Below are 25,248 nucleotides of genomic sequence, written 5' to 3' on the forward strand. Positions count from 1 at the left end.
AAGAGATAACCTGGAGATGACAGCGGCAGGCATGGCCTACCACCAGATGTCCCCTCCCTTCCCTCTGCCACTTAGCCAGGAAGGCCTCACACACTTAGCCTACTCCAGACTGAGAATCGGGGAGCAGCAGCAAGGGCAGGGCAAAGCAGCCTCACCTCTCCGGCTCCAGCGTTGAGGACAGCGTTGATGAGGGACATGATGGCCGTTTTCAGGTTCACTTCGTCCCGATACTGCCCCAAACTTCGATCTAGCTCATTCAGCAGAGTCTGGAGAGGAAGACAGGATAGGAGTCGTTGTGGGGAGCCTCCGGACCTTACAAGAGCAGCCTCCGCCCCTGAGCTCCTGATATTCCATGGTCTGTGAATTCACTTCACCCCCCAAAGAAGAGAAATCAAATGGAGGTCCCCTCCATTCTCTCTCTCCACAATCCTGTTTTCAGACTTCCCGGATGCCACAAACAAACAAACAAACAGACAGAAAACCTCCTCTGGCTTAGAGCTTGGTGTCCATTGCTGGGCAGTGCTGTGCTGTTTTCTGTGTGGCTCATCAGCTCCACAGCCACCCTGTGCATCTTTTACAAAGCATCAGGGGCCACTATTTTTTTTGGGGGGGGGAGGGCAGGGTCGGTTGTGGGGCTTTAACTCTGACCTGAGTGCTTTCCCTCAGCTCTTCAGCTCAAGGCTAGTGCTCTACCATTTGAGCCACAGCTCCACTTTGAGCTTTCTAGTGGTTTATTGGAGATAAGAGTCTCACAGAGTTTCCTGCCCAGACTGGCTTTGAACCGTGATTCTCAGATCTCAGCCTCCTGAGTAGCTAGGATTATTGGCGTGAGTCACCGACACTTGGCTAGGGGCCACTTTTTCTGCATAGTGCAGGCAGCCAAAAATGTCTGATGTCAGAATGAGCAAACACCTACACTGGTACCCTGACACCCACCCTGGCAGGCACTGTGCTGAGACACTTTTTTTTTTTTTTGGTAGGTTATGGGACCTGAACTCTGGGCCTGGGCGCTGTCCCTCAACTCTTCAGCTCAAGCCTAGTGCTCTACCACTTGAGCCACAGCACCACTTCTGGCTTTTTCTGCTTATGTGGTGCTGAGGAATCAAACCCAAGGTCTCATGCATGCAAGGCAAGCACTCACCCATTGAGCTAGCTACCCAGCCGACAACACTTTATATGTATTGTTTATTCCATTTCTACTTTCCTGGGACGGTCAGAAAGAAGACAAGAGATGTCACATGATGTGATTTCCCAGTGTCTTCACACTAAGCACCGGCCTAGACCTGAGGCCTAAAATCTTGACCCTAGCAATTGCATTTACGTCAATAATTCTTGGCTGAGCCCTGTCATGAGCTGCCTACCAAGCTCAGAGCTGTAAAGACACAAAATGGAATCGAACCAATGTTCCAGCCTCTAGAAACCCGTCATCTAGTAAGGAGCACAGGCCCATCTTGGCATGCAAACCCACAATTCTGGAGGCCTACTCATGTCTTTTGAGGCACGGTCGCTCGGGTCCCTGTCTTCTCTTGCTCTCCAAGCAGGGGTTCAGCTGTCATGGTGTCCCCTTTTCCCTCAGTTTTTCTTAAGGCGTCCTCAGCCTTTCCCTCTCACCAGGCATCCCCCCCCTTCCCCGGCCCCACCCTGACTGGGGGTGGCTCCTCACCTGGAAGCGTGTTCGCTCTGCCGCATACACCTGGTAATGCAGCATGGCCTGCAGTACCTTCTTGTGGCCTCCAGGTACCAAGCACACAGCACCCAGGATCTCCAGCACGGCAACTTTGGTCTTGCTGTTCTCTGTGCGCAGGCTCTGGGCGATGGTGCTGATGGCCTCCGGCTGCGCCAGCACGTGAGCCCGCCCTTGGGAGTTGTTCATCAGAGCCTTGATGCAGCCGATGAGGGAGGTGTGGATGCGGCTCTCACAGGTGGCGTGGTCCATGCTCTGGAGGAAATTCAGCAGACAGGCCAAGCCCTCCAGCTCGATGAAGCGGGTCACAAACCTGGCAGCCAGAGCCGTCAACAGAAAAGTGAACCGGCGTCGGCATTTCCCTCCATGGGTATTTGCAAAGTTACCCCGCTCACCTGTGCACCACCGTGTACCAGGCCCTACCTACAGTGACCGTTCAGCTCACTTATAAAATGAACTTACAACACCGGTTAGAAGACCTACATTTTCTCTGCATTTTAAATACTGTGGGTTATGGTTTGAATATGAAGTGTCTCCCAAAAGGCTTTTGTATCCAAAGGTTTGAGTCCCCAGCTGGTGGTACTGCTGTGGAAGGTTCTGGAAATGTTAGGGGGTGGAGCCTAACTAGAGGAAACTGTGGTCACAGTGGCCAGGCCCTTGATGGCCGTATCTTGTCTTAGACTCCATGTGTCTCAGTCTCTTTCTGCTTCGGGTCCTCCATGAGTTGAACAGCCTCTGATCCACAATGTTCTATCTGACCTTGGGCCCAGAAACACAAGTCACATGACTGTGGCCGCAGCCCTCTCTTTTGGTGAGCCAAAATAGACCTTTTCTGCCTTCGGTTGCTTTTCTCAGGTAATTGGCCACAACGATGGTAAGCGAACACACGGGACATTTGCATATCATTGACCATGATTGCATAGCTAAAATAGGATGTAGGTGAACAAACGATCATAAATGACAGCCAGTAAGCCCGAAGACACATCTTCAAGATCAATATATTAAAAAAAATAATTGAGACGGATTGAGATGATCATTGAGACTACATTCAGAGAATTCTAGTTAGATGATAAGAAGGACTAGTCAAGGAAACTATTAGAATTGCTGAATCCAGAGTAGGAAACTATATTGCAGGGGATTTAGGAAAGCTAGCAGTAGTTAGTCTGGATCTCTTTAACCTGAGTCCTGTGCTCCCCTGCCAGGCCTAGAGATAGCACTCAGCGTCCAGTGACTCAGATGGAAAAAAGAAAATTACATTTTTGCTTTTAATAATCGTTCATCGAAATTTAGCATTTGCCTCCCATTGAAGAATGTAGGCTATAAAGATCAGTGTTATTAGCGGAATCTGCAGTTTTCTCACCCAAAGAAATCACTTTATTTTCCTATCCAATTATAGTTGTTGCAGGAGTCTCGAATGCCATTTACACCTATCAGTACTTCAAGATTATAACAGTTATCAGACCTGCTGCCAGTTCTCACGACTTCAGGCATAAGACAGCGGCACAGTTATGGCTTATCTCATGCATTTTTAATACACACCAGCTGTACTTTAATTGAGTTTGGTTTATTCTTTAACCTTATCTCTTTATGTATTTTATTCTTTTAAAGCATCATTTTTGACAAGTGGTCTATACGTTTCCTCCGGGTGCCAGGTGTATGGTAATACATACACATTTTTTTTTAACAAAAGGGTTTGGAATCCTTAAGTTAGTAGGATCATTAATGATCTGAGGAAATTGTTATAAATTTACCTTAGGGAACATTATATAGAATTACTGAAGAAATGTATCTGTAAGTCTTTTATATTGTTGTGTAAATATACCTAACACAAAGAGAATATGCTTTCAAATTCAGTTAAAAATAAGCATCTTTTTTTTGTTTCTATTATATGTTTTTCTGTAACCCACTAAATTTCCACAATGGCACTGGGATGAGAATTTTATTAAGGGATCATCAATTGCTGTGGGAAATGAGCCTGCCCACACTCCTCAACCCCCTTACATCTTGGCTACCTCAGCCTTTCCATCTCTTTTTCTCAGACTGACCCCACTGTAAGCCAGGGTCACAGAGATAGACATGCCCCTGTCCCTTATAATGTCTGTTCTCAGGCTCCTGGAGCTGAGAGCAAGACTATACACATATATACCAGACTCCTCCCCAAAGCAGATGGCTATAAATGTCACATCAGAGACCTCTGGGGAAAGAAATGAAAAAGACCTGATTGTATTGTTTACCCATTTTCCTGACCAGGACTGTTAATAATTCCTAGCAGATCATCCCAAGTTTTCACTATCATTGACAGCCTTGGTGATGAATGGATAATATCCTTGATAGCTATCAATGATGTCATTGGACATGGACTGGGAGAGAGATGCACCATGGTACAGGATCTTTGCCTTGCACATACATTGTTTGTGATCTCAAGAACATGATTCATAGTAATGTATTTATATATATATATATATATAATGGCACAATCTGGAAAAATAATTAGGTAGTCAGAAAGTGATATGTTTCAAAAGATTGTTTTGATATAAATTTTTCAGCTACAGGTGCACATAATTTAAATCATTACAGAATAACCTAGTTATCAGGTGCATGTAATTTAAATTTTAATCAAAGCTAACTTGAACAACTGGTTTGCAAAACTGCTGAAGATTTAACACAACACTGGACAGAGCTAAATACACGAAACCCCTTGTGTCTCTTGGCCCTCTGTGGACCCTGCAGTCTGTGGTCTGGAAAGACAGGGTAAGGTCTTCCGGTGGCCTATGGGACATCCAGCCATCCACCCTTTCCTTGTTCTTTGCTTACGCGGCTTCTGCTTCAGATGGCTTCATCGCACCCAGGGGCTCCACATCTCCCCCTAGTGGCAGGAGAATTTCTCAAGCACGCCCACCTCGCTCGCTCAGCTCTTTCCCTTCCTCAGGAAGTTCTTTCTTATACACTTCCTGTTCTATTTTCTCCCCCACCAAGTACCTGTCTTCAGTTCCTCTTTAGAGAGCTCCTCAGAACCCGAGGTTTATTCACTTTCCTGTGTTCATCTTCCCTCCTCCCCTACTGTCCTCCCCTCCTGCCCACCCCACCAGCCTCCCAGCAGTGTAAGAGGAACTGGAAGGTAAAGTGGACGAGGTGGGCTCTAGGGAATGCTGGGAGTGGAGCTGGCCAAGGAGACGGCACGGGACAGAGCCCTGTGTTCCGTCAAGGGATGCACTGGGCAGAGACACAGAAGGAAGGGAAAAAGGGTGAAGCAGCCTGACTTTACCTCATGGGCTGCGTCCGGAGAGCCGTCTTCAGGTCCTCCACAACTTTGTTCCTCATCTCCATCTCCTCTTCACCATAGGCATACAGGCTCTGTATCTGAGGCCAGCCAGTGGGCGAGGGAAGCAGTTACACCAAACTCTCCATCCGCTGTATGCACTCCAAACCCAGATGTGACTCTAGGGTCACCCTTGCTCAGGGAGGGCGAGGCCACAAGAATGATTTACTAGGACAGAGTCAGACTCTGAGAGACACAAGGTCTCCCCATCTGTGAAATGGGGAGTCTCAGTGGCCTATTGAGAATGACTATGGGATGTCCAGATGTATGTGTATGTGTGTGTGTGCCCGCCAGTCCTGGGGCTTGAACTCGGGGCCCAGGCACTGTCCTTGAGCCTCTTTGCTCCAGGCTAGCACTCTTCCATGAGCCACAGCTCCACTATGTCATTTTTGATAGTTTCTTGGAGATGAGTCTCACAGGCTTTCCTGCCTGGGCTGGATTGTGAGTCCACACCGCCACCCCCACCCCCACCATTGAAAGGAAAGGTGGATCATCACAACAGCAGCACTGGAGAGCTGCTGAGACCCAGGGAATGAGGTACAAGTGCAGTTGGGTGGAGGGCTCGCGCTCCCCTCCCCCCATGGACTGGGGTAGCTGGGGCAGTAGAGGAGCAGGACTCACCGCGGCCATGGAGTTGATGCGTTCAATGTAATAGTCTGGCCAGCTGGTCGCCAGCTTGTTGGGGTCCTCCTGCTCCTGGAACAGGAAAGACAGTAAGGGCGGATCAGCATGACAACAGGGGGAGGGAGGGGTCAAGTGAAGGAGGGAGGGAGGAGGCAAGTGGTCAGAAGGGCACCTTCTTCTTGCTGCAGTAGATCTGCCATTTCTTCTCAGGCGGCAGTGCAAACACAGCCTCCCGGTTCTTGTCTGTGAGATCCAATTCATCCTGCAAAGACAACAGCAAGAAACCTGTCTGAACCCCAAGGATGCTTGAGATCAGAATACTCAACCCCACAGGAAATTGCGAGCCTCCAACCCTGCCCCTCGGCCTGCCATCTTCCTCCGGAAGAGCATCACACAGGTCACGGCCTCAACCAAACCTGCGCTTCTTCTACCCATGATCCCTTACTTCCTGTCCATGCCACCACGTCTCCACCAAGCTCCCGCTCCTCTGGGCCACCTTATCCGCTGCCCTTAGGCATGGCCTTGCTGTTCCCTCATCTTCTTGCCCAGGGTCCCTTGTCTTTCTGCCATGGTCTTAGCTAATCTTGCCCACGGCGCAGGTCAAGGTGTGAGGAAGAAAGGCACAATCTACAGCTCTGGTCCTTCCTCACCCAGATCCCTGCTTCATCCCTGAAGCCTCTTGAGACTCTCTCCCAGAAATTCCCCAGCTCCCTCACTTGGGTCTTATCATGGGCTGGTGGGGCTGGTGAGTGGGTGCTGAGTAGAGTAGGAAGGTCATGCCATTCCACGAGGAATGAAGTGATGCCTGTTGGAGCAGAACCACCAAGATGACAGTGTGCATCCTCAAAGCTCAGGGCTCCCCAAGACTTGGTGAGCTGCTGGGCTGGTCATATCTTAGAGTCACTCTGTAGGTAGTTTGGGGTGACCTTATAGGTTTAGCTGTACTGGCTGCTCCCCAAATTCTTCTCTTTTTGAACCAGCGTTTAATCCTGTAGATAATGAGCAATTCCATGGCCCATTTAAAAAAAAATAGTTTACAGGCCATGGGGGACCTAGTATGTTTTTCAACTCAGCAGTGAGCCTTTGCAAAAGCAAAAGCAAACCTCACATTAAGACCTCAAAGTGTAATATTACTACCATTACATTTTCAGGTAGGATAAACCATGGTAGCAACCTATAAAGAAGCAGGGGGTCTTAAATCTCAGTAGCTATCATCTTTAGTCTATACTATTTTCTCCAAAGAAACATTTAAGACTTTTCACAGTGACCAGAACTGCCAGATAGAAATAGGATATGAGCAACATGTACTTTTTAACTCTTGTTTTCCTAGTCATATTTAAAAAACATAATGGAGAACTCGGTGAAGTCGATTTTACTACTATGCTTTATTGCCACCAATATAACTAAAATATGAACATTTCAACACATAATAAGTGTAAAAAATGATCAGTAAGTAAATTATCAGATAAGATTCCTTCAAAACCTGGTGTGTACTCTGTACTTACAGTTCATCTTAGTATAGAGAGGAAAATAGCCCCAGGTGCTCTGGGGCTGCTATTTGGAAAACAACAATTTAAAATAAGGTCCATCCCTTCCCCTGCCTTGGGAACTAATTTTGTGCCCAATGAAGGCTGGGTTTCTTCTTCTTTTTCTTCTTTTATAGTTGGTTGGTTTGATTTTGCAGAACCGCTCTCTACCTCTCCCAAGAATATCCTTAGTCAAAACTCCCAGAACCAACAGGAACCAGTAGTATCCTAGCTACTCAGGAGGCTGAGACTGAGGATCATCATTTGAAGTCAGCCTGGACAGAAAAGTCTGTGAGACTGTTATCTCCAATGAATTACCAAAAAGCAAGAAGTGGAGGTATGGCTCAAGTGGTAGTGAGACAGCCTTAAGCAAAACAAACAAACAAATTAGAGTCTTGGTTCAAGCCCCAGGACCAGAACAACAAAAAAAATCATGTATTTTACTCAAGAAAATATCCCTGATACTAAACACTAAATCAGAATCTAAACCAGATTCTAAACACTAGCAAACACTTCATTTCTTGACCCCAGCCCAGAAAAAGGTAGAAATCAGAAACAATGAATTGTCCTGAACTTGACATGAAGAGGAAGTTGGACAACTTTCTTATAGAATTTTCATGGCCTCATCTTTTGGTGACCCTGTATTCTGAAGGGCTGGATTGCCTTGACCAGATGCATCTCTTAGCAAATATGAGTTAAGAAAACACATTCCAAAACACAGCACTATTTCAGTATTGGCTTGACGACTGGCCTGTCAAGAGAATGAATAAGCATTTAAGTTTCTTGGGACATGAACTTGTGCTTAGAGCTGTGCATACCCAGACGCAGGCCTTGTGTCCCTGTCTGGGACCTCCTTTGCTGTGCAGGCTTTATCTCATCAATAGGCTTCCTAATAGGAGAACCACGCATCCTTCCTGCTCTCTCTCCTTGTAGTGAGAATGTGAAGTTTCGTGCACAGCTTCTCATAGACACAGTTGGTATGCAGTTCTGCCCGGGCATGGCAGAGTCGGGAAGATCTCTTGCTCCAGTGAATGTCAGAGCTATGGTGGCCTGTAGTATCCAAGATCTTGAACCAGGATGTGCTCTGACTTCTATCTTTCTAGCCAATCTCACCCCCATAGTGAGGCGCCCAGTGTCTCTCTATAGAACAGACACTATTTTGCCCCTGAAATTAAAAGGTCCTGGGCAAGCTCCAGAAAGCAAGAGAGAAAAAGGAGTGAAAGTTCTATATTTTGAGTCTCCTTGCTGCCTTGTTTCACTATAGCTTGGATCAGCCCCTTAGCATGGCACGACGTGGTCTAGAACTTAACAGCAGTAGGAGGTGGATGTTCTCTTTGGGGGACCATTTCATGGTGCCCACCTTAGTGAGAGACTCTGTTTCCCCCACATAGTGGAGGTGTCTTGGGAAGCCCACCTCAGCCCTAGGAAGAACTCTGAGAGGAGGCCCTGCCCTCTGTCCCACTCTTCCTGTCCATCCAACATCATCAACCCCTTCCCATCCCCAGCGCTCACTCACCACCAGCTCCGCAAAGCGGACATTGAGCTCCTCTGGGTTGGGGATGGTGCTGGAGAACTCCATGTACTGTAGGGCACTGCTGTCCCGGAGGTCCATCTCCGAGAGGTCGCTGCTTCCAAAGCAACACAGGAGGCCCACGCCATGGCGGCTCCTCTTACGGGGGGCCATGGCCATGGTGGGCTGGGGCAGGTCAGCAGGCAGATGCCTCAGGTCCTCATCGCAATCTAGGCAGCGGGAGAGAAAGCATGGGTGGTCAGGCACGGCAGACAGAGGCCGCTCTGCCTTCAGAACCTCTTCGTCCCTCAGCCCCATAGCCACCCCCGGCCCCTTCTCTTCAGCCTCTCTGTTTCCTGAAGCAACTCCTACCTGGAATCATTTATCTGTCCCACCAGGCCCTTGAGTGCTTCCCACCACAACGTTTTCCCATTCCCTCCCCTCAGCCCCCGTAGAAGAGAGGAAGACTGTCTTCCCAGCATATGACTTCTCGGTGGTCAGATCTAGTGATCACCCGGTGCTGTTCGTGACGGGGCAGATGGAGTTCTGACTCCTATCCTCTGGGAGAGTCGTGTCCAGCAGGGTTTGATGACTCACTTGATTCACTTTGTGATCTGGGGATGATGTATTTATCTAATGGGGAGGGAAGAGTGGACATTGGCTAACAACAAACACCAGGCTTATTCTATGGCCCAGTTCTTAAAACAGGGGCCCTCCAAGGGGTTGAGGATGGAAGGATTCAGAGTCTTGCTTTGGTTTCTGCCCACTCTGTCATACTCAGAGACATTTATATGACCTAAAAGGCCAGGGCTCACTTGAGCATCTCAAAAAAGGAAGCCACGGATGCTCAGAGAGGTCACCTGAAGTATCAAGAGAGTGGATCTTGGGTGGTGGAGCTGACCATTAGAAAAGTCTTCAACAGACTGGAGGAAATGGAGCCACATCTTTCCACACCAACCAAGAACAGAGGACACAGATCTGGCTGGCTACTAGAACTGACAGCCAGCCAACAGTTGGGCAGTGATTGGAGCAGAAAAAGTTAAGGCTTTGAGCTTGCCATATGAGAAGCCCGGCTCAGTCATGACCAGCTTGAGAAAAAGAAACATTGCTCCAGACATCATGGCTGCACAGCTGCTAGCTTAACACCAACCACTGGCCCAGAGGCCTCCTAAGGGCCAAAGCATCGTACACCATTGGCTCCTAAGAATGTTTACAGACTACCCAGGTAGCTTCAACAGGAAGACAACCATTCTACTCCCACAGCTGCCCGCCAGACTCTTCCCACCCCATACATATAGACTTGAACTTTTTAGATATAAATATATGAGCTTCTGCTCTTAGCCTTGTTGAGTATTTTTGCCTCGGCCATTTCTCTAAGACCCGAATCATGAAAGAATTTCTGCATGGCTGTCACCCATGCCACTGCTGATTATAAGAAGAACATAAAGATCATTACAATAAGAAAATAACCCTCTGGCATGCCAGAATTGTGTGCAGACACTTGAGGACACAGCCCAGACACCAGCTCTAAATCCACGTAGCAACTCTTTCAACTCTTTCCCAACTCTCCTTTTCCATAAAGACAACCTGAGACATGTTCTCTAAAGTCTCGTGAAACACAAGTGATGCTAAATCTGTTGAATACCTTGGAACTAGGCTCTAGACTCTTCCCTTAGAAGGAAAGCAAGGTAAAAGATGGCATCCGTGGTTCCTAATGGATTCCACAACATCCGCAGAATTCTGCTTTATTTCTCAACTCTTCACAGTCAAACTAATAACTTCAGTGTGATCTTAATCTGGCCTCTCATAGAAGTCATGATTCATTTAAATTATCATTCTAGAGCTTTCTACTGAGTCCAGTTTTATTTCTACAAGCTTTGAGGTGTCATGTAAATAGACTCCAGCAAGCCTCAAGTGCAGTGTAGTATCGAAGGATGTGTTATGTTTTTTGGTTAGCTTCTGTCCCTCAGGCACTCACTCTGTACATAGTAGCTAATAAAGAACTTGTGAGGATTGGTATGTTAGTGTACACTTCTAATCCCAGCTACTGAGGAGACAGAGATAGGAGGACTGTGGCCTGAGGGCCAGCCCAGGCAAAAGCTTGAGACCTTACCTGAAAACCAAGCTAAAGCAGAAAAGGACAGACACATGACCTAAGCGGTGGAGTCCTTTCCAGCACATGTGAGGGTCCTTATTAAACATCCAGGAAATACAGACTGAAATTTCTAAGTCCTTGAAGTTGATAGGTACTTAGAAACCTTTGTAGGGAGGGCAGTCTCCAAGGCTGGAGAAACATGGGGAAGATAAACAGCAATCCTAATTCCTGGTAGAAAAAAACAAAAACAGAGAAAAACAGAAGACAAGGAGACTTGGGGGTTTTTGGTGGGAATTGGCAGCCAAGGTCACGTGTTGGTTAGACAAATCCTGGTGATGGCTTCCCACAGCACCCAGTCAGCAGGCAGGCAGGCAGGCAGGCAGGCTAGGGGTTCCTTGTCCCATGGTGCAAACACAGAGTGAATCCCCTTTGCTTCATTAGCCTCCAAAATGCAGTGGGAGGCTGACTGGGTAGGGTCCAGGGCACAGGAAGCTCACGGGGGCCACAGGGAGCCTGGACAGGCAGCACGGTGGGACTCCAGAAGGGATGGGCTGGGTCTAGGAGGGCCTGTGATCCCCTCTTTCTGCCTTTATTCCCTTACTCTCTTGTCCCCACCCCTATTCTCCCTCCTCAGCCTTCTTTGCCAGGAGGAATCGAAGGTAAATGATGGCTGGCGTGTCCTGGTTCTGTCTTTTTTCTTTTTTTTGGGGGGGGAGTGGGGGGTCCGATCATGGGGCCTGAACTCTGGGCCTGGGCACTGTCCCTCAGCTCTTCAGCTCAAGGCTAGCGCCCTACCACTTGAGCCACAGAGCCACTTCCGGCTTTTTTCGTTTTTTTGCTTATGTGGTGCTGAGGAATTGAACCCAGGGTCTCAGGAATGCAAGGCAAGCGCTCTACCACTGAGCCACCTTCCCAGCCCCTGGTTCTGTCTTATACCAGCTATTCACAGCCATGACTGCTCTGACTTGTCAATTCCTTGCAGTACCTGCTCTTCAATGTTTTAGCATTTCCTCTGAGTGTGGGGAAGGGGGGTAGAGTGGCCCTGGGGGGGGAAGTGGAAAGAAATGAACACAGACCCTCTAGACAGGAAGTCCCGCCTCCCAAGAAGAGGGCCTAGGGCTCTCAGGAGTGTGGTGTATTAACGCCTCTAAGGGCCAACCTTATGTATGTTCCTGAAGACAGGCCCCCTCCCAAAGAGCTCCGCTTAGTTGTTTTCCTCTTCCCTGTTTTTGAGGTTACATCTGAACCTCTAAGACTAAAACCACAGGCTCTCAGCAGGAAGGAGTTTCAGAAAGCATGGAGCTTCAGGGTAGTGAGGAGAACACTGAGATCCAGAGAGCAAATGTCCTATCTGAGGTCACACAGCTAGAGATAGTTGAGATTAAAACTCCAACATACAACATACCCACTCTGTCAGTGGGTCTTTGCTCCATCCAGCCCCATGCCCCAACACCCCCCCCCCCACCAAAACCTCTTTCCACTAGAGAGGCCCAATGCCTATGGCTCATTTGCAAATATTCCAAGTCTCAAAGGCTCCCACAGATCAGGACAAGCTAAAGGAGACCCCCAAGGCTGCTTGATTCTCCCCCGTCGGTAGGAATCATTTCCATCATCCACCATCCTGATCCACCATCCCTCACCCTAGTTTCCTGCTGACAGAGGCCTGGAGGTTGGATAGACTGAGCTTTAACTCCCAGCTTTGCCTCACCAGCTGATGACTCTAAGAATGGCCCTTAATTGCTCAGAAACCCAGGTTCCTTATTCGTATCACCATAATCTGTCCCAAAAAATAGCCATTTCCTCAATGGGGTGTAGATAAAACCATGAAAGTAAAAAGCTCAGGGCCTCTAGATGGAAACCAACATGGCGGGTGGAACCCATCCTCACAAGGTAAAACTGGCTCTGTCTAAAGTGGCAGCCCTTTGCCAGACCAGACAGGGCTGCTGAGAGCTGGTCTCTAGGAATTGGCTCAGTCAGATGTAAGAAATCACCCAATGGTACCTTCAAGACCCAGGAAATCTAGACCAGAGGAAATCAGCTTTAGTCTGAGCTCTGAGCCCTCTCCTTCAAAAAGTAGATCAAGTAATACTTGATTGAAGATTAGCTGTTAATGTGCTAATTATCCCCGATTTTGTCACTACACAATGTATATATATATATTAAAAGAATGTATTGTACTCCATAAATTATATATATATATATATATATATATATATATATATATATATATATGGTTGTTCTGTGTTGATGGTAAATAAAATAAAACTTAAAAAGAAAAAGAAAGGAAAAACTAGTTCTGGGCACTAAGCCCAGACTGAGCATGGGAAGTTGAAGTAGCCAGAATCATTTGTTCCTGCAAGTCTTTTAGAAAGAGGAGCAATGGCAGATTCCATCTCAAAGAACAGAGACACAACAGGAAAACAAAAGCAAGGACAGAAGGCAATGCAGGGGACTAGCGAGTTCAGGCTGGAGCGATTTGAAGCTGCCTCTTGCATCACCCATGTTTTCCTCCAAGGAGTGTCCCCATCACCGTGGCAGCACCTGCCCTCCACGTGCTGTTCCCCTCTCTCTCCTCTCTTCCTGGGGCACGGGGGGGGGGGGGCGTCTCAGGACTGTCAGTGCTAAAACAAAGGCTGACACCAAGCGGTTGGGTAACCATAAACATGCCATTGAGGAGGGAGGTTGGTGCTGCCATCCTGGCCATCAGTCAGCCCCTCCATACAGTGGAGCTGGGACTCATCCTAGCCATGGTGTTCTCCTCTCTGAGTCTGTTCCCTCCCTGTGCAATGGCTGGCTTCAGTGAAAGACCTTTCCCACTGCCTATGTCCTGTTCCCAGGGGCTCTCCACATCCTGTACCAGCATCTCTCCCACATTCTGCCCCAAGCTTGCCAGGACCTCCTATTACTTGACTTCATTCCTCCCCCATTTGGTCTGCAAAGATGAAAACGATCACCCTTACTTCCAATCCCTGACCCCCTAATGGCGCCACTCAGCAACATTTGGACTTTAGGACTTCAAAACTCTGATAGCATCAGTGTTTATTGCTCAGAGTTAAGTAAAGGCAGATTAAGGCTAATACTGAAGACCTGGCTATGCATTGCAAACTGGAATCTAGCTACATTGTGTGTGTGTGTGTGTGTGTGTATCCTCTGGGCGTGAACTCTCGGGCCGTACACTCTCCTTTAGCCTTTTAACTCAAGGCTGGCACTCTACCACTTCCAGCATTTTGCTAGTTAATTGGACATAAGAGTGACACAGACTTTTCTGCCCAGGCTGGCTTCAAACCGTTGATCCTCAGATCTCAGCCTGCTAAGTAGTTAGCTTAGAGGGGTGTTTGGACAGGGAGACTCAGTCCATCCAGGGGTTGGTGAAGGAAAAGTCAGGACAGGCTTCCAGGAGAAGATGACATTGAGTTGGTTTTAGGTGAAAGAATTAAGGAAGGAATGGAAGAGGCATGGTTGGCAAAGGCCTAGAGAGGAAGAAGAGTATGGCATGAGCAAGGCCAATGTCGTGGCTTGGGTTCTTCTGTGGCTAAATCACTAGGAAAAGGAATGGACAGGGTATACAAGGAGAGAGACTCTTCCTTGTCCTCCTCTTCCCTCCAGTTGCTGAGGGATGGGAATGGGACCCAGAACTTCTCAAAACTACTCCCTTGGAACGTAGGAATGTAAACGATTTCCTGCTTCTCCGGCAGGAAGTGGTGCATTGACCCTCCTGGGTTGCTGGGAGTCACCTAGGAAATGACCTTACCCAGGGCCAGCTCCCAAAGGAACTGCCTGAGCTTCTCTATCCCAGGCTTTTCCTTACCCACCTCCCCTCTGCCGACCTGTTCCACCCCTGCCCTCATCTCGTGCAGACCAGCTTCTCATGCTCTGTGGACAGCAACAGACCTAGCCCTCCTACCCCCAAACCCTATGCATACCCACCTCTTCCCCAGTGATGCTATTTGAATTTTCAGTGCCCAACTCTGCCCCTACAAATTCAGGTGGATTCTGGGCAATTGCAATTATCTCAGACTATGTGACTCCAAACAAGTTACCTCACCTCTCTGAGCCTCTTCATCAGTGAAGGAAAAAAGAACAGTATGTTGAGCATGGGGTTGTTATAAATTAGCTAATATTTTGTGAAACACTTAGAACAATGCCTGAAAAATATCAAGTACAAAATTAATAGCCACATCAATGCCTAACTTACGTATTTCAGAGTTTCTTCACATATGAACATGTTTTATGTAAGCATTGTAAGCCTCAGCAAATGACTGTTGGGCCATAGAATGCCATTGTAAAAGGTGTTAGTGGCCCACAATCACATTTATTTGTTTAAGTATTGACTATTGGCAATTTGCGTGCAACAGAGACCATAGGTACCACATAGCTAAGAATGTTTACTACTTCGCTCATCAAAAACAGCCCGTGAGTCTCTGTGTTATTAGGTTGGGTCCTGTGTAATCGACAATATCTAATTAGCTTTCAGCTACGTAAGCATCCATTTGGTGCAGTTTAGCCCGTCACACTGGCTCATCCCATGTCCTGTCTGGCTCATTGGCTCCACACCCAGTGATTTTGATCACAAGGAAGTGATCATCACCACTGATTAAGTACCTGGCACGTTCCAGGTTTCTCTGGGACTTTCACCATCCTTTTCTACAGATGAGGAAATCCAGGTGCAGAAAGATGCTGTGAGCCCAGAGCTCTTAGATCTTCAGACCTACACTAGCTATTCTGTCCCCATGTGGCATTCTGTGGAGAGGGATACTAGGATTAAGAGCACCTTGGGTTAGGACAGGAAATAGAGAGCAGACCGACTACCTCTTCCTGCGTCCGTTTTCTCCCAGGCAACACTGAGCCATGTGGTCAAGGGGGTCCAGGCCTGTTTCCCTAGCAGGGCATTGCTACCAGAGGCCTCAGGCAGGCTCTGAGCCACCTGACTTTCTGACAGAGTGAGTCTCAGCAGGGCTGGAGAGGAGAAAAGGACATTGCAGGAAAGAAATGAGTTCTCTTTCTAGGACAGGATGATCTATTTTAACAGACACTATGGCTTTCTCCTGTGCTCTGGGAGACACAGAGAAAGCAAAAGTAAAAGCTCTCCACCCCAGATCCCTTCTGTGCCAGCCATGGGTGAGAATTCACAGAGAAGCCACTGAGACTAAGGAAATGAAGAAGAAAATAGTGTCCTATGGAAAAGGTAAAGCTGAAACTCATCCCTCCCTCACACACACCTAGTAACTCTCTTCCACTACAGATTTTCCAGTTAATTTTTCATAGGCAGGAATCAAAGAGATGGTAGCTCTCTAAGGCCATGATCAAGCATTCCTTCCATCATCCATCTATTCATCCATCTATCACACATCTATCACACCTATCATCCATCCATCCACTCATTAGTCTACCTATCCACCCATTTATCTATCCATCATCCATCCATCTATCTATACAACTATCTCATCTATTATCCATCCACCTATCTATCCACTTATCTATTTACCCATCATCCATCCATCCACACATCCACACATCCATCCATCCACCCACCTATGCATCCACCCATTATCTATCCATTATCCATCTGTCACTCTTTCCTCCCTTCTTCCCTTCCTCCCTCTATCCATCCACTATTGCCAAGTGACTACCATCTACAAAGCAATTTCTACGTGTTTTGGACAAAGTAAATATTAAATTTCACCCTTACCTAGTTAATCTTTTTGTTGGGGAGATATGTCGCAAACAACCAGGATATAGACAGGGAAGGATCTGAGGGATCACTGGAGAGAAAGAGTGACTTCTGACTGGGATGGTCTGGAACCTTCACCAGAAGGCATGATATTGCAACCAGGCTTTGGAGGCAGAAAGACATTGGCACATGCTAGTGGGGATCAGAAAGCATTTCAACACAGGTGTGCCAGAACAAGGATTCGGTGTCAACCAACGCCCAAGGTGAGCAAGGGAAACAGGACTGAGGACAAACAAAGGAAAGCGAGTACCAGGCCAAGGAAGGGGATCATGGAAGGTTGAGGGTTTGGTTTTTGGTTGCTGAATGTGTTGATTTATAACAGAGGAATGTTATACCAAATTAGAGTGAGGGTTCAAACAGACATTTCTGGTGGGGTGCACTATGCGGGGGGGGGGGGGAGGAGAAAAACAGAAGGAGGGAATGATTAGGACATGTCTCTGGGTGACAAGGAATGAGGCCCTGGACTGCCCCAAAAGGAGAGGAAGCAACGGTTTATCAGAGATGTTGGCACGTGTCAGGATGAGGGACCTAGACTAGACACATAGAAGCAAGGACTACGAATGACAGGAGCAGACGGGAGCTCTTCTTGGCCAGCAGTTGTAAAGTGAGAGGAGAAGAAATTTCAACACCCATAGCTCCGCTGCACATTTGAGCCAGAGGTCTGGGGCTCTTGGCCAAGGGGAAACACTCCAGGCACTCAAACACATTGCCTCATCCCTTCAGCTTTCAGAAAGCCAAGCTCCTCCTCCAGGTCCGGCAGATAGGTGCTTCATGGAGGTGGTAAGGGGGTTACAGCTAATGTCACACCTGGTCTTCCCCAGAAAACCTCACTATTCTGTGACCCAGGGATGACAGAAGGCTTCACTGCTCAGTTCTCCTGGTCTACTTCTCCCGGGGTTCCATGACAAGCATTTTGTCACTTCTTAGGGTGGGATCTCTAAGGTTCTAGAAGGACAGGCCTACTTGAAACCCATCTGCCCTCTCCACACCCCTGGGATGGGCATTATCCTGCTCACTGTGCATTCTTACATTCCAGTTTTCCCTCTTAGCATCCTAAATCCAAAAAAAAAAGAAGTACCTGGCTGAGGTCCAGAGTCTAGCTGGACATAAATCCTGGACTACAATGTAGGGAAGGGCAGCAATGGGAAATGAGCTGTTTCTTAGAAAGCAATTGTGGATAAAAAGGTAAAATTCAAGATCACCCTGTCGCCTCTCATTCTGTTCACACAGTTTCCTCTGTCCATTGATTTGTTCTAACAAATATTTGTTGCCCAACCGATTCCTGTGCTAAGAGCTAGAAAAATACACAGGAAAAAGGAATGCAGTTTGGTTTGGAAGGGAGAGGATTAAACAAATGAATATCCACAACAGGTGGACTTATAGTTATGACAAGGGAAGGACAAACAGTTGAGTGTGAGAAATGTTGACAGAACCTGTCTCATTGGGGGTTCAGACCACCTGAGCCCTCTGCTCACTCTAGGAGAGGCATTGTACAGAGTAGAGATGCTCCTAGAACTCAGGACTGGAAGACCACCTCAGGGTTACACAATCTTAACACACAAGGACAGGTTCATGGGGAACTGATTGATAGTACTTAATAATGCACAGTTAGACACTCAGACAGATGTACACCCTGGTGTCACAATCATCTTTAAATTACTAAAGTGTTTGGTGATTTTCTTTACCGTTTTCTTTCTGGAATTTTCCATATTTCCTAGTCTGAGTTTTGATGATGATGATGAAAACAATGCTGATTGTGTGTTCATGCATGTGTGCATGTGCATGTGCTTGTGTGTGTGTGTGTGTGTGTGTGTGTGTGTGTGTGTGTGTGTGTGTGTGTATGTGTTGGTTCTGGGGCTTGAACTCAGGATCTGGGTGCTCTCTCTTAAGTTTTTTTTGGTTGTTGTTGTTTTGCTTAAGACTCTACTGTTTGAGTCACCCAAGTCTACTTCCTTCTTTAAAATGGTTCATTGGAGATAAGACTCTCAGGGACTTTCCCAGCCAAGCCTGGCCTTTAAACTGTGATCCTCAGTTCTCAGCCTGAGTAGCGAGGATTACAGGTACCTGGCAGTTTTCATTGTTTTCCCATGAAAAATGTTAGCCGTAAGAGAAGCAGAATGGAGGAAACTAGGATCACATATAGCAGTGCTCTAACAGTCTACCCGAATGCGGGTGGGCAAGAGAGCATGGTTTCTTTACACCTTGTCTGTCGACGAGTCAATTAAACCCCATATCCTGCCTGCCGCTTGGATCTGTGCCACAAAATACACAAAGTGTTAAATATGCTGACTGAGATGAGTCACATCCCAATAGCTCATTATCCATTCAGGGGTCATAGACTCAACCACCATGGATTTTCCCACTCTTACTCTAAGCTGCCACTGCCTTTGGTACTGGACTGTTGTTGTTGTTGTTGTTGTTGCTGCTGTTGTAGGGCTTGAACTCAGGATCTGGGCACTATCCCTGAGCTCTTTTGCTCAAGAATAGTACTCTGCTACTTGGAGCCATAGCACCACTTCCAGTTTTCTGATGGTTAAGTGTAGATGAAGAGTCTTGCAGACTTTCCTGCCTGGGCTGGCTTCAAACTGCCATCCTCAGATCTCAGCCTCCTGAGTAGCTAGAATGAAAGGTGTGAGCCATTGGTGCCCGGCCTGGTATGGGACATTTACATTAGACACCACTCAAGCCTGGCAGAGCTAGAGTCTCCTACTTCAGAATCCCCTTGGGTTGCTCTTTGATTCCCATGTGGAATCTCTGATTCCCGTGTGGGCATCTTTTCTCCACAAACGTCAAGAATGTATCAAGCCCTAACTCCCAACTTGGTGCGGCCCCCACATGACTACATGCTGACACCAGGGCTCATCTTTCAGCTCCCCTTTTCCCAGCCTCCTGGAAAGGCTTCTTGGGTATATTTGTAGAAGAACCTGGCTCTGCCTTCCTTGTTCAGTAGCTCTCAAGTGTTCCCTCATCCAAGCAAAAGCCACCTCCTCCGATTCATAGATGTGGCCACTGGGCGGGGCTGACCAATTCCACACCAACTGAACCTCAAAGTCAGATCTTCATCCAATGGGGGTGGTGAGTACACAGGAGACCGGAACCTCCGTATGTGCACTGCTGAGGGTGGAAATAGAACATGGCACAGCCACCTCAGTCACTTAAAGAGTTAAATACGCATCTACCTATGATCCTTCCTTTCTGCTCCTCAATGTCTGTCCTGGAGAAATGAAAGAGTGTGTCCATACAACAAAGTCTTTACCGATGCTCAGTACAACTTTGTACGTAACAGCCCCAAATCAGAAGCAGCCTCAATGTTCACCAATGGGTGAATCAATAAAATGTATGATAGAATATTACTCAGCAAGGAAAACAGAACAAATTGCTGCTTTATGCCTTCTGTGGTTGAATCTCAGAATAAGTATGCTAAGCAAAATAAAGTAGAAGGGGGGAAAAGAGTACATAGGTATATAGTAGGTGATTTTACTTACTTAAAATTCTAGAAAATGCCGACTAACCTTTAGAAACTAAAAATTGCCTGTGGAGGGGGGATAGGGGGGCCAGGGAGAGGGATGGCCTCAAACTGAGCTCTCTTCCTTTCCCCTGGCCCCTGCCTCCTTATAGCAATGGCCACGGTTCATGGCTCAGCCCACACAAGCATGAGGAGAAGCCAAGGTGTCCCCAGGGCTGAGTGAGGGTTGAGCACGAAGCCCAGGGGAACACACCCAGGCACAAAGATGGCTCCTCCCCTTGGAAGCCTTTAAATGCCGGGCTGAACTGACTGCAGCTGGAGCCCCTGGGAGATGAGAATAGCAGGTACTTGGGGGAGGGGGGGGGTGGAGATGGGAAGGGATGGGAAGGGGAAACAGAGGAGGAGGCAACAATGCTTGATAAGAAATGTACTCATTATCTTGCCCATGTAATTGTAACCTCTCTGTACCGTATTTTCACAATAAAATATATAAATCAATCAATCACGTGGAAGACAGCCCGGGAATCCATGAGCATGTTGAGATGCACTGGGAATGGTGCCGTCTTCAGAGCAAGGTATCAGGAGAAGGTGGAGCAGGCCCCATGGGGTAAAAGAGATGGCTGATACTTTATGCACTGAGCAACAACGGTAAGAGATGTTCAGTAAAGGCTGCAGGACAGAGGGAGCAGGAGGGAGGGCAGAGATGAATGCTTGCTAGCACGTGATTGTCATGTGGGTGGTGTGCTAGCGTGCATGCTGTATGCATAGTGTGTGTGTATGTACAGATTGTATGTGTGTATGTGTGGTAGGGGTATGTATGTATGTGTTGCTGGTACAGTCTATGTGCATGTATGGTAAGTGTGTGTACATAGAGTGGTGTGTATATGTAGGCACTGGGTGTGTGGTGTGTGTAGGTATAGAATAATTTTGTGTAGGCTGTGTGTTCATGTGTGTTACTTTGCAAGAAGCCAATCCCCAGGAGTGCTCTGACTTTCTAATCTAAGCAGAAAGGAGAGCCCGGCCATCAGCACCCCAACTCAATGAATCGAGGAAACGGCTCGATCACTGGAAAGCAGCCCCCAGGCCCATTTCTCATCAGCCCACACCTATTTTACACAAGGAGTTGCCCAAGCAACAAACTCTGCAGGGAAATGCTATGTCTCTACTTTGGTTCCTGCTGAGCCTCCTAATGGTTTGGGGGTAAGCCATTCGAAGGATGCTCTCATGCCCAGGGAAGAAACTGTGTCCGTTCATTCAAAGTGACCCAGTGAGGACAGGACTTCAGACTAGTGAGGACTCAGGTTCAAAACCATCAGATGAGGGCCAAACAGGACCTTTTTCCTGTAACACACCATCTAATTCCAGCCAACTTCCACTCAGCTTGTGTGTGTGTGTGTGTGTGTGTGTGTGTGTGTGTGTGTGTGTCCCAGCCTCTGTCTCTATTATGTGGTCTTCTATGAAGCCTGAGATAGAAAAACAACAACAACAAAAAAAAAACCACAAATTGATGAGAATAGTATATCCCAAAGTATTACAATGCACCACAACTAAAATAATAAAAATAAAAATTCAACACATTTCTAGAAAGGATACTAACTTTGCCAAGAGCAAGGCCAGACTCAAAATTAGATACTTAATATTATACTTAACCATCCCAGCCATCCTGCAAAATAGTCTAGTGATACCTGTTTTGTTTTTTTTTTGTTTTGGGGTTTTTGTTTTTTGTTGGTCGTGGGGCCTGAACTCTGGGCCTGGGCGCTATCCCTCAGCTCTTCAGCTCAAGGCTAGCGCTCTCCCACTAGAGCCATAGCACTACTTCTGGCTTTTTTTCTGCTTATGTGGTGCTGAGGAATTGAACGCAGGGCCTCATGCAAGGCAAGGCAAGCACTCTACCACTGAGCCACCTCTGTTTTAAATAAGAAAATTAAGGCTCAGAGGAGGCCAGTGTCTTGCCCAAGTTGGTAAATCTGTTTATAAAACAGGTGCACCCTCTGCCCATCTGACTAAACCCCAAATTCAAAAACAGCCTTTCCACTGCACCGAGATGACGGTAGCGCCCATCCTCGTGTACAATGAGCCACGGCATCTCCTGTAGCCCCTGGGCCTCATGCTTCACCCATCTCCCAGTCCGGCACTCAGGAAAGAAGTGAACACTTGCAAAGAGCAGCCTGGTGCTCTAACAACAGCCAGCAACCCGGCCCACATCTCACCGCATGATGCCAGAATCATTCAGCCTCTCTGGGCACACACTTGGCTTGGCCTAAAACTCAATTGCCATCTTGATACTTGTCATAAGTTTTCAACAAGGAGCCCTGCATACTTGCCTTCTACATTGCCCACCACATACCTCGCAGCGGTCCAGCCCGCCTCTCCAGCAGCCAGCCAGCACTGACAGTGTGCCCCAGGAAATACAGCTCAGCAAAGCCACTCCTTGTGTGTTTCCAAAACTGTTAGCTACCCACAGTCCTTGAATGGGCAGGACCAAACAGACAAGTTACTTCTAATCTGGGTGGCTTCCTGCCCGCCCCACCTTAATCTGATTCTCATTCATTGCTGGGCTGTTCCTATCTCCCCATACACCTAACTCCTCCACTCCAAGCTCCCCAGCTTCCAATCACAGTGTCCCATTCTCTCCTCCCATTTCTCCGGGGACTGATATTTCCAGAGGGCACGGTTGTTCCCGTCTCCTACTCCCCAACCCACCCACCGGAACTTGATAAAAACTAACAGATGATATGAATTGCTGCATTTTTCTAGAATTGACTATGCTATCCACTCTAAGACACGGCAGGAAGGTTGATAGGGTCCCGTTAATCTTGCAGGAAGATCGTACTTCCTTCGGCCTTCTGCAATGGTTAATTCATAAAAGCGGGAGAATATCTTGCCTTGGGAATATCGCATCACAAGGGAAGGTTCTGTTCCCATTCTGTTGTTTCGATTCTCCTTCCATCCCATCCTGTGCCCACCTCTGCTTCCTCATCCAGCCCCTCCTATGTAGTAACCATTCCCACTAAGCATCCTTCCTTCCTAACCTCTCCTACTAGGCTACACCCCTCACACCCCAACACCAAAAGTACTTCCTCTCTGCTGGGTTTGTAAGACACTTTGCTAAGATACTACTTTGTGGTCCCTCACATTATTTGATGTTTCTTTATGCATATATATGTATATATATATATATATATATATATATATATATATATATATATATATATATATATAATAGCAATTAATGAACTCCATTCTCTCCACCCTATCTAGACTCTGGCCTCAGGAGAGCAGCTTCTGATACAAGGTCCTAGAAACAGTGCGTCCTCAGTCCTCAAAGATCTCCCTGCACGAATGAACTCTAAAGACAATGTGGAGAGAAACAAGAGAAAGGGACTGGCTCCCAGAAATCCACAGATCAAACTGCACTGGAAACCTGAACGGCTTTGTTAAAAGTTAAAAAAAAAAAAATCAGTACATAACCTAAAATTAAGCCAGGGACACGGTGGGTTGGGAGGAGTGGATAAGAATCTTGACAATGGTGATGTTGATCAGAATTCACTGTGTTCATAAATGGCTTCAGCGCATGGCAACTCCTTTGTACAACTACTCAAAAGCCAATAGAAATCTTAAAAATAAAATCAATCGATAAAATGAAAATAAGTAAACATCTTCGTGCAGACCCAAGGGACTCAGACCCCTTCAGTATTTTCTCCTCTGCAGTTTGCAGAAGACATCCAGACCTGTGCCAAACACTCTGCCACACCAGGCAAAGGAATGCCCAGGTGAATGCAAGATGGCAATATCGAACTTGGGAATTCCCAGGTGAACATGGGATATTTGATATTTGTTGCTCTCGTTTCCAATTTTTAATGTCCAATCTCTTTGCCTCTGTCTCTGTCTGTTTTTGTTTGTCTTTCTCTGACTGTCTGTCTGTCTGTCTGTCTGTCTCTCTCTCTCTCTCTCTCACACACACACACACACACGCACACACACACACACACACACAGAGGGTTTTCTCTTTTGTAGATTATCCAGTCTCCACATCAGGTACTTCCCCTTGGAAGTGCTTCCTGTGGCAGCCCAGCAGAGTGAACTCGGGCTCCTCTCCGGCTCAGGGTGTGACTATCATGGTCCTGACGGATGCCGGGCGTGCAGAGTCCTGGGAGTCAGGCCGCAGCGTTGCCCTGGCCTCACCCTCTCTGAGCTTGCATGTTCTCTAAGTGCCAGGCGCTGTCATCTCTCACTGGTCTGGCGGATCTCCAGCCCCGGCTGGGCTGAGCCCTTTCTTCTGGACTTCACTGCTCTCCTGCCTTTCTCATGGCCTTAGATCAAAACCACTCCTCAAGCTACCTGTCTGCACCACTGCCTGGCTTTCCTAGCTCTCCTCTCTCATCACCTCTTACTCCTTCCCCACCCGAGACATGACTCTCAGGTTGGGGAGCAGCAGCAAGCCGCTTTCTCACCCGCTCTCCACAGTCTCTGGTGTACAGAGGAGACTCCATGGGCCTGACTGGTAGGCTTGGTCAGGCTGGTTATAGGCATGGCTTTGCCACCAGCCGGCATATGGCCTTGGTTTCCCCAGCCTGTCCAGGGCTCTGCTTCTGCAACTGCTGAACAGGGTGGCACTGAGTTCAGGTGTTCTTGTGAGTTGACTATGGACACCTGGAATTCCTGCGTTCCCCCTCCCCCCCGCCCCCACCCCTTTGCAGGATGAGGTCAGGTGGGCAGCTCTCCTCTCTCCTGTTGGTGTGCAGGGATGGCTTCCTTGAGAAACCTGGGAGAGGGAGGGTAGAATGCAAGCAAAACCACTAGGAGACAGAACTCAACTCAAAACAGAACCAAGACACGCTGCACGCAGGGACGTGAGCTAGAAATAGAGCAGAGGCCAAGACCCAGACATGAGGAGGAACGGGGAAGAGGGAGTCGTGGGCAGAGGACACGGGTCAGTGCAGCGCGGCCGGCAGAGGGACTGGGATTCGGGCACCCGAAATAGAACTGCCTTCTCCCGAAAGCTTGCAATTTGCTTCCCCCGCCCCACCTCCTCCCCTGCTCTGGGCCACACTCCACATGCCTGTGTCCAGACTCATTTGTTTAAACTTTCCCCATCGCCATCCCTCCCCCAGGGACTCCAAGAATCTCAGCAATGCCTCTGGACCTAAGTGCTGGGGGGGGGAGTGAGACAAAAAGGGGGAAAACCCTCCACTCGCTAGACCCGAGTCTTCATGACTTCCCACCACCCTCTCCCGGCTCCCCAAAGATGGCCAGGAGTGGCAGCATCACGGTGAGAACGTCCCAAAACAGG

The 25,248-nt window shown here is 47.8% G+C and overlaps 1 protein-coding gene across 1 annotated transcript in view; it reads right to left on the minus strand.

Moving 5' to 3' along the window:
- Positions 1-25,248, minus strand: part of Daam2 (dishevelled associated activator of morphogenesis 2) — a 93,284-nt gene that overhangs the window by 30,235 nt on the left and 37,801 nt on the right. The window contains exons 2-7 of the mRNA XM_042683804.1: positions 8,670-8,893; positions 5,800-5,889; positions 5,625-5,699; positions 4,950-5,044; positions 1,664-1,997; positions 156-266 (exon numbers count right to left, since the gene is read on the minus strand). Coding sequence (XP_042539738.1) covers positions 156-266; positions 1,664-1,997; positions 4,950-5,044; positions 5,625-5,699; positions 5,800-5,889; positions 8,670-8,843 — 879 coding nt within the window. The 5' untranslated portion in view covers positions 8,844-8,893. The remainder of the gene's footprint in view (positions 1-155; positions 267-1,663; positions 1,998-4,949; positions 5,045-5,624; positions 5,700-5,799; positions 5,890-8,669; positions 8,894-25,248) is intronic.

This window comes from Dipodomys spectabilis, unplaced genomic scaffold (genome assembly GCF_019054845.1).
Source record: "Dipodomys spectabilis isolate Male_0828 unplaced genomic scaffold, ASM1905484v1 ptg000085l, whole genome shotgun sequence".
NCBI classification, from domain to species: Eukaryota; Metazoa; Chordata; class Mammalia; order Rodentia; family Heteromyidae; genus Dipodomys; species Dipodomys spectabilis.